General features: G+C 31.3%; 1 protein-coding gene and 1 long non-coding RNA gene across 4 annotated transcripts; both read left to right on the forward strand.

Moving 5' to 3' along the window:
• The first annotated feature begins 2,644 nt into the window (after window positions 1-2,644).
• Window positions 2,645-5,454, forward strand: LOC116106089. 3 transcript variants are annotated; one of them, XR_004124266.1, is made up of 6 exons: window positions 2,645-2,813; window positions 3,422-3,499; window positions 3,813-3,914; window positions 4,202-4,290; window positions 4,799-4,904; window positions 5,021-5,454. It is a non-coding gene; the product is annotated as an uncharacterized LOC116106089 (long non-coding RNA). The 3 variants fall into 3 exon arrangements; XR_004124264.1 differs by lacking the exon at window positions 3,813-3,914 and having other exon boundaries at window positions 5,021-5,450; XR_004124265.1 differs by lacking the exon at window positions 3,813-3,914 and having other exon boundaries at window positions 4,802-4,904; window positions 5,021-5,450.
• A 751-nt stretch (window positions 5,455-6,205) lies between these two features.
• Window positions 6,206-7,948, forward strand: LOC116106166 (putative disease resistance protein RGA3). Its single transcript, XM_031392508.1, has one exon. It carries the CDS (start codon window positions 6,206-6,208, stop codon window positions 7,946-7,948), a length of 1,743 nt encoding a protein of 580 aa, XP_031248368.1.
• The last annotated feature ends 1,327 nt before the right edge of the window (window positions 7,949-9,275 follow it).

Genomic DNA, 9,275 nt, shown 5'->3' on the forward strand with positions numbered 1-9,275 from the left:
AGCTATAAAGCTCTTACAAATGGGTTTTTTTCATGGATTTTTCTCCTCAATTTTTAGAAATTCCTTCATTCATTATTATTCCACTTACTCCTCATGAAACAGGGAAGAAACAGAGGAGTTAATAAAATGAAAAATCAGATATGATCTAAAGGTTACAACGAACAGATAAGATTGACTAAAGCAATGTCATAGAAATTAAATAAATTAACATGCATAAAAGGATGCAAGAAGAGGATAAAGAGAATTTCTTTTGCTTGGAGAAACATTTGGTATGGATAAGACTGAGTAAAGCAGTACGGATAAGAGGAGAAACTAACAAGCTGAAGAAGTTTAAGAAGGTTTATTTAGTGCACAAAAGAACCATCTCAGTTATCGCCAAAATTTATGTATATAATCTATTAACAGTTTCTATTCAGGTGATGTGAAACATGGTTATGTGGACTTGAACTGTGCATTGTCTCTTTCATTGTCAATGCTCATCCAACTTGAGCTCTTTAAACAAACTAGTTACCATTGAGTAACAGTCCAGAAATTTTGAGTCACTGAACGTATGCATAAATTGAATAATTTAAAGCCTTGTACTGGCCCAATAGTTTGTGTTTCGGCCTAATCTATAACTCTAAAACCCATCTGAACATACTAAGGTCCTCTAATATGAAATTATGTTAATATATATGATAGATGTCTTGATTATTCATCATCTAGCAAGAGTGAAACTTGGTAGAGGCCGTGTTAATGCTTATATGATTATAAAATAATCACTAAATTTTAAACCAGAACTATGTTTTACTAATATCTTGGCAACAAATTTTAACTGTTTTAGAATTTGTAAGCAATATTTTAAGTAAAAAAAAAAAAACATATATATATTATTATTCAACTAATTTTCAACCTTTATAGTTTGTAATGTAATATTTTAAATCCAAATGTTATTATTTAATTAATTTGCAAGCTTAATTGATTGTAGTGCAATATTCTGATTGAAAGAACCTTGTTTCATATAGTAATTCTTCAATACCATGTATTTTCAGTCTCAGAATAGAGAAAAACATGAGATTTTGCAAAAATTTTGCTTTTTAAGATTCATATAATTTGCCATTCTCAAAATTTTACACAAAAGTTACTACCATCTCTAAGTTCTTGTAAAGCTAAAAGTGTAAAGGAAACTTAATTATTCTTTCAGTAAAGATCATCTTCTCCCAACAAAAATCATTCAAATTCTTTCCTTTAAATAAACTTCTACAATTCGCATCACATTCCTTCTTCTTCAAGAGTAGCTTTTTGAAAGTTAATTCTCAAAATGAATTGGATTATTTTAACTATTCTTATGTCATTACAAATACTTGTCGACTGAAGAGATTTCGTATTTTACAATAAAAATATCTCAAAGAAAAGAACAAAGGAATTGCTTGTACAACACTTAATACTTCAACTAGTATCAAGCAAAACTTTGGTTTGGATTTATTCCTTGGTCTTTCCATTTGGGCAATCAAATCTTAATTGTTTAAAGATGAAAAGAAGTTTAAGAAGGAAATACTTGAGTCAACCAACTCTTGGTAGAGGTTTTTTTTTTTTTTTTTTTTTTGGTCTAAAAGCTTCATGTATCTTTTAGCTTATATGTTTAATATACAGTGTGACGATATATCTGTCTTTTATTTTTAAATGTTTGATACAAATATTGAGTTGTTTGCCTTTACATAGTAAATATATAATATGGTGTTTTAACTATTGGTCCTTATTAAATATAATGTAATTTTATATTTTAAATTATCAAATTTATTAAGCAAAAAAACAAATGTATATAAATTATAAATAACTAATTGTTTAATGTAATATATAAAAAATAAATAAAAGAAGACCAAAAATACAAATTTTATAAGGGTATTGTTAAAATTATATAAATTTAATAGGGATACTGTTGACAAAGGAATAGTATTATTGATATTAAGATGTTTTTGTATTTAGATAAAAGCCAAATACTTTAGTCCTTTTACTTATATTTGGTAAACAGACGTAAGTTATAAAACCAATTGAATATCAACGACTGTCAAATAATTAAAAATTATTTAAATAACAAGTATTTGAATCATAATAATTTCATATATCTTTTAAGACTTTGTCGTTCGAAATTCTGGTAATACGTATATACATCTATATACAAGTTTATATGACAAAAACTCATACTATTTTATAATACTCTTAAGATAACTAATTTCACCTTAAGTCTAGAATCTTTAATATTTTCAGAAAAAAAAAAAAATTAAAAACTACATCTTCAACTTTATTTATATCTATCAATCAATAAAAAAAGTTAAAAAAAAAAAAATTCCCTTCTTCATGAATTAATACAAATTAATCAAAGTATTCCAATCACTAAAAATTCCCTTTAAGGATATAATCTTTTGCATTTGTTTACGGTCTTTATTTCGAAATTCAAGCAATATTTGGTTATTTAAAACATTAAAGTCTACTATCTATTCAAAAAATAAAAATAAAAAAAGAAAAGATGATGGGCCTGGGCACTTTAAATACTTAGAAGCGAACTTTCTAAAGTCGAAGGCCCATTTTGCTCCAAATTAATGCTTGTTATCTTCCAAACAATATCAATGGGCCCTTTAGAGTTCAAACCTTTCGCATTCTCAGATGTCAAACATTGGAGAAGAGAACTCCTCCACAAGATTTTAACCAAGATTCTCTCACGCTCTTCCTCAACAATGATTCCGCATATGTGCAAAGAGACGACCTTCGAATTGTCAAGCAGCTACAATCGCCATCAATTCCTAGTGATTTTCTCTCTTCTCCTTTTCAGACAGGTAGTTTCTTGGTTTCATTCATCTAACAGTTGAGAAATTTTTCTCTTCAACTTCTAGTATTCGTCGCTATGCTAGTTCGTAAATGCAAACTCAACAGTTTCTTTAAGCAATTCTCATTAACCTTCGTAAATCTCATTAATTTATATAATTTTTTTTTATGGATAAAGTGGGGAAGTGAGACCACATTGCTTATATATAATATGTAGATGATGATATTATTGACTTATTTTAATCATAAAATTCAATAATCTAAAGCCTTATAATGGCCCAATTCCTTGTTACATGAAAGAGAAGTTGCTAATTCATTAAGCATTTTCAATTGATTCCATGAATTTACTTGTGGGAATTTTGTTGAATTTGAGGTTGGTTCTAGAATTGAAGTTAAGTTAGATTGTATTTGAGAATATTTGTAAAACTGATAAGAATTTTTCTGTGATTATTTTGTATTATTGTTCTGAATTTGATAAAAACATTTTGTAGAAGTCCTTCTACTTCATGAAAATAAAACTTAAATCCTTAGAGACTATATTTGTATTTAAAAAATAATATTGCACCTTTCAAATAATATCCATATATTCTCATCTCGTATGATGTGTTTTCATATGTAGTTTTGCGGTGACACAGAGCTCAGGCGTTGAAGAAAATATTGCGCATCAAGTTCTCTCAACGACACCCAAAAGCCTCTGGTCTGTTTCTCTATTCTTGTTTCGCTTCAACTTGATTTTTTTTATAATTTTTAATAAAATTGTGTATTGGCGTATGTTTACAGTTCTCCAAATCCTAGAAATAAATTCATTACTTGATTCGAAATATATAATTATAGGTCTCGCTTACTAGCGTAAGAGGATGTATGTACTTGTAAATTCATGAAATCAAATTTTGTAATATAATGGATTATTTAGCTACATCATGATTCTGGTACTTGTAAATTATATTGTTTATGGGTTTTTGTGGAAATATTGTAATGTTTTTAAGCACAATTTATTTATTACTTTCCAGATTTTGCAAATGCAACTCAGTCTCAATTAGCATCTTCATCTGTGCCATATTAGGGATCAAGAGATCTCATCAGTGCCCCTTTGAAAGGGTTGCATTCTAATGGTTAGTCGTTGGTAAATTTGGATATAATACATAATTATTATGGATAATATTTAAGGCTGTTAGGAACCTATATGGAATCCATTAATGTTGGTCTTATAGATGCGTGGATTTATGTCTTCTTTCAAAAGCAAGTCTGTCTTTTCATTGTTTTGGAGAGCATTTGTATTTGAACTGAAACCTATGAGGGAGATAGCATGTTTTATGTTACTTGCTACTTACATATTTCCCTTGTTTTGGGTAAATTTTGACCTTCGCTCATAACTTCAAGTGTTTCTCAAACTTTGCAGCTATATGCTCGCAGGCACTTTTTGTTTCCTCCTTGAGTATTGAAGAATATAATGTTCGTGTAATGGCAGTAGTACACTGCGAAGCACAAGTATGATTTTAATTTTATGTTTTATCTTTGAGTTGCATGAGTGATGTTGTGGCTTTATAAGTTATGCTTCCTGTTGTTATATTTTTGTGATTCTGCTTTTCATTGGTCTAGTTGTATATTCTTCTGTACCGATCTGTTCGTCCCTAGAGTTTCAATGTTTATTATCAAATTGAGTTAGTATGTAGCTTCATAGCAATTCTTATAATAGTTTCTTCACTGTTATTTGTTGTCTGGATTACACAAAATTGTGAAAAGAAAACATGACTAAAGAAAATTTGTTAAATGAGAAAAATTTGTTAAATGAGAGAAATCTGCTAAAAACTCTCAATTTGAGTCCACTTATTTATTTATTTTTTTTTCATGTATTGTTACTTTCTGCTGCCATTGCATCTCTTTTAATGCGAGAAAATTATCTTTCAGAACTCTGTTTAAATTGCTACTGAAATTACACTGATATTTATTTGTTCAAAGTTGGCATTTGACTCATGGTAGCTGGTATTCTTTACAGTAGGGATGTTCTTCGCTGGGGAAAGAATATCATCTCTGCTAAAACATGGACAAAAAAACGAGCTGGTACAGCAGTTTACAATAGAGCATCTTTGCTAGAAACACTAGTCAGTACCCTCGTACCTTGTTTTTTTCTTGCAATAGTATTTGTTACTTTAAGAATGCACCAGTTTCCACTCTGGGTTCCTGTCAATTGTATGCCTTAACTGTTTCTTGTACATAGGTTGGTTATCTGTACCTGACAAATGCAAAACGCTTGGAAGAAGTCACGGGAAAGCTTGGATTCTCAACTGGTTCTTCTACACAGCCGATTTTAGAGGAACAAGTAGCAAGTTAATTGCTGAGTCATGTTGTTTGTGGCGTCTCACTCGAATATGCAACAGTCGAGACAATTTGCATGATCCCGACAAAGTGAATAGATAGGCAGCATGTAACATGCCATAGTTAAGTCATGCATGAAAATGTTCTGAGAAGTTGTGGTGGTATTGTGCACCAAAGATGGAAGGGAAGCTGGGATTTTAAGTGCTGTTCACTCGAACTTCATGTATGTTTAGTTTTAGGGCATTGGATGCTCTTGTAATTCTGGCATTGTATGATTTTGGATATCATCAAAATAATAATACCATTTGATTGTTATTCAAAGGAACTTTACAAAAGCAAATTCATGTTTGCCAGTGCTTCAAGACTGATTTTAATGTTTAACTTGTTTGCAAGCTTAATAATGTAATATTATGTTTGAAACAACCTTGTTTTCATAAGGTAATTCATCAAGGCTATATATTTTCTATCTCATAACAGAGGAAAAAACATGGGATTTTGCAGAACTTTTGCTTTTCAAGATTCACATAATTTGCCATTCTCAAAATTGAAGAAAAGTTACTTTCATGTTCCATGTTCCATGTTCCATGTTCCATCTCAAGTCATAGTAAAGCTAATTATTCTTTGAGTAAATATCTTCCCCCGACAATAATCTTATTTCTTTACTTCTACACTTTGCATCACATTCTTTGCGTAAACATCTTCTCCTGACAATAATCAGTGAAATTCTTTTCTTTAAAAAGCTTTTTACACTTTGCATCACATTCTTTCTTTCTTATTCACTCGTAATTTATAATATCTAATGCTATTTTATAGTAATAATATATATCGGTTTTAGAAAAAACAAACTGTACAGTTTGAGGAATAAAGTAAATAGAATATGCTCAAAGAAAAGAATGAAGGAATTGCTTGATCAACAGTTATACCTTAACTAGTATCAAAGCAATACTTTGGTTAATTTGGATTTATTCCTTGGTCTTTTCCATGCACTATAAATGTTGAATGGAAGTTGCAGCATTATCACAACATAAGCAAACCAAATATTTCGATTTCTAATCAATCTTTGTTTAATCACTTACCATCATTCAATATGGCTGAAGCTCTTGTTTCCATAGCCTTGGAACAGCTGGCTTCATTCATTAATCAACAGGCGAGAGGAGGGATAAGCTTGATTGTGGGTGCTAAGCAAGAAATTGCAAAGCTTCAAAGCAACTTCCTGTCCATTCAAGCTCTGCTTGCTGATGCTGAGAACCGACAGGTGAAGGAGAATGCTGTGAGAATATGGTTAGAGAAGCTCAAAGATGTGTCCTATGACATAGATGATGTCTTGGACGAGTGGAACACGAAGTTTCTGAAATTACAAATTAAAAGAGCTAAAGATGCTTCTAAGCCTTTGAAAAAGGTATGTTCTCTCGTTCTCTTTTATCTCAGTTGTAAGCCATTGGTTATGCGTTGCGAAATTGCTGTCAATATAAAAGATCTCAATAGAAAACTAGATATTATTGTTATGGAGAGAGAGAGGTTTCAGTTTAGAACAATCGTCGAGGGTAGCAAAGAAGAAGAACGACCAATGACAACCTCTTTTTTTGATTTAAAAGAGGTTCATGGAAGAGATAATGATAAGAATTCACTAGTCGATTTGCTTTTGAGTCAAAGTAGTCAACAACAAGTCCTTCCCATAATCTCTATAATAGGGATGGGAGGAATCGGCAAGACAACTCTTGCTCGATTAGTTTTTAATGATGATAAGGTGAACACCCATTTTGATAAAAAAATATGGGTGTGTGTTTCTGAGCCTTTTGATGAGCTTAGGATTGCAAAAGCAATCCTTGAATCTTTTGATAAGAAATCAAACTTAGGTGAACTAGAAAGCATAATGCAAGAGATTCATCAACATATCAAGAGAAATAAGTTTCTTCTTGTATTAGATGATGTATGGACTGACAATCCTGATAATTGGGAAAATTTGAAACGTACTCTAAAATGTGGATCTTTAGAAAGTAGAATTTTGGTGACCACACGTAATGAGAATGTTGCAAATGCCATTGGAACCACCAACACAATCTTACTAGGAATACTTCCTGACGAGGAATGTTGGTCATTGTTTTGTCAACTTGCATTTTCTGGAAAAATCCATAAAGAGTTTGAAGATATTGGTAAAAAGATTATTCAAAAGTGTAACGGCTTGCCTCTTGCTGTAAAGACTTTAGGTAGTCTTTTGCGCTTCAAAAGAAAATTTGAAGAGTGGGAAAATATCTCAAATAGTAAAATATGGGAATTGAAAGAGGTGGAACAAAGGATTTTTCCACCTCTATTGTTTAGCTATTATGATTTGTCCTCTATATTGAAGAAGTGTTTCTCATATTGTGCTATTTTTCCAAAGGATTATGTAATAGAGAAAGATGTATTGATCAAGTTATGGATGGCACAAGGTTATTTAAAGTCAAAAGACTCAAAAAAGGATATGGAGTTAGTTGGTGAAGAGTATTTCAAATCTTTGGCAATGCGTTCTTTCTTTCAAGATTTTCAAAAAGATGATGATGATATTGATATAAATTCTTGTAAGATGCATGATATAGTACATGATTTTGCTCAATTTCTTACCCAAAATGAATGTTATACAATAGAGGTTGATGGTAGAGGAGAAATTGAATTAGAATCTTCTTATGTTAAAGTTAGACATTCAATGATAAAGATTCAAAGAGGAGCCTCATTTCCTAGCTCTATTTATACTAGAAATACTTTTCTACGTAGTCTTGTGGTTGATTGTAATTACGATCCTGACCTTAAGATAGTTTTGTCCAAATTAATTGATCAGTTTAACATTGTCTAAGGTTCATTATCCTTTGAAGACTGCTCAATTAAAGAAATTCCTGTAGAAATAAAAAAATTTAAAACACTTGAAGGTACTTGATTGTCTGCAAATTATGACATAGAAGAGATTGCTTTACCGAGGAAGGAATTGTGTAGGTTAATTAATTACAAACCTTGACATCACTTTTTGTCGGAGAGTCTCACAAAACTACCACAAGGATGGAAACATTAATCAACTGAGACATTTGTTAAATTGGGGGACTGAATAGTATAAGTTACATGCCAAAGTGGGGGAGAAATTAACTACGTAGTCTGCGAACAATAAGAAGATGTGTTATAAGTGAGGGCAGTTATGGTAGTGAAGCATGGTCTTTGAGGTCTAAAAAAATTCCATCCCTTCACGAGAATTTCGTATAGAAGGGTTGGGAAATTTGAGAGATGTGGAGGTAAGGAATAGAATTAAACAACTAAGAAAAATTGCGTATTTGAGGGTGGGCTTTAAGGGTGAGGATGAAGTGGAGCAAAAATCAAGAACTCTCGAGGAGTTGCAACACAATGAATCCAAATTTGGAGATTACTAAAGCTACGAAAATTATAAGAGGCAACACTATTTTTCCTAATTGGATGTGTCATTGACCATTGAGAAAGTTAAATCTTTATGTTGGATAAATTGTGAGACATCTGACTCCTTTGGTAAGTTGTCATCCCTTGACAACTTCTTGTGATAGATGGAATGAAGTGTGAAAAGAGTGGGTAATGAGTGTTTGGGAATAGAGAGTGATGCCAAATCATCCTCTCATCAATCTATGTGTTTCCCAAACTGAAATTTCTACGTTATGAGAGATGCAAGAAGGGAGAGTGGAATTACGAGATTACAAAGAGAGGAGAGGGAAAATATTACAATCATGCCAGCTATTCAGAACTTGATAGTTCCTCATGCCCCCAAATTGAAGTCTTACAAAACACCTTCATAAATGACAATGTTGAAGAAGGAAATTAGTATGGTCCTCTTCTCTTAAGAATAGAGACCAATAACTGATGTATCTTGTCTATCCTAATGATTAAAGTTTCTCTAGACTTATCACTTCGAATATGTTTCTCCAAACCAAAGGTAATTCCTTCTTATAGTAAACAGTTTTGTCTTATGGGGAACTAATTTGCATCTTTAATATTTAATACTCTAATATCAATCAACCTTTTGGTAATTCTTTAATGTTTTCCTTTAATGAACAATTATACTCTTAATATAATCTTGTAATTTAAGGATGGGTTCGGCATTGATAGTATTTATGTTTTTCATTTTGTCTACTCAAAATAATAGGATTTGAACAATCAGGTTTCTCTTA

Source organism: Pistacia vera, unplaced genomic scaffold, assembly GCF_008641045.1.
Source record: "Pistacia vera cultivar Batoury unplaced genomic scaffold, PisVer_v2 Contig51, whole genome shotgun sequence".
Taxonomy (NCBI): domain Eukaryota; kingdom Viridiplantae; phylum Streptophyta; class Magnoliopsida; order Sapindales; family Anacardiaceae; genus Pistacia; species Pistacia vera.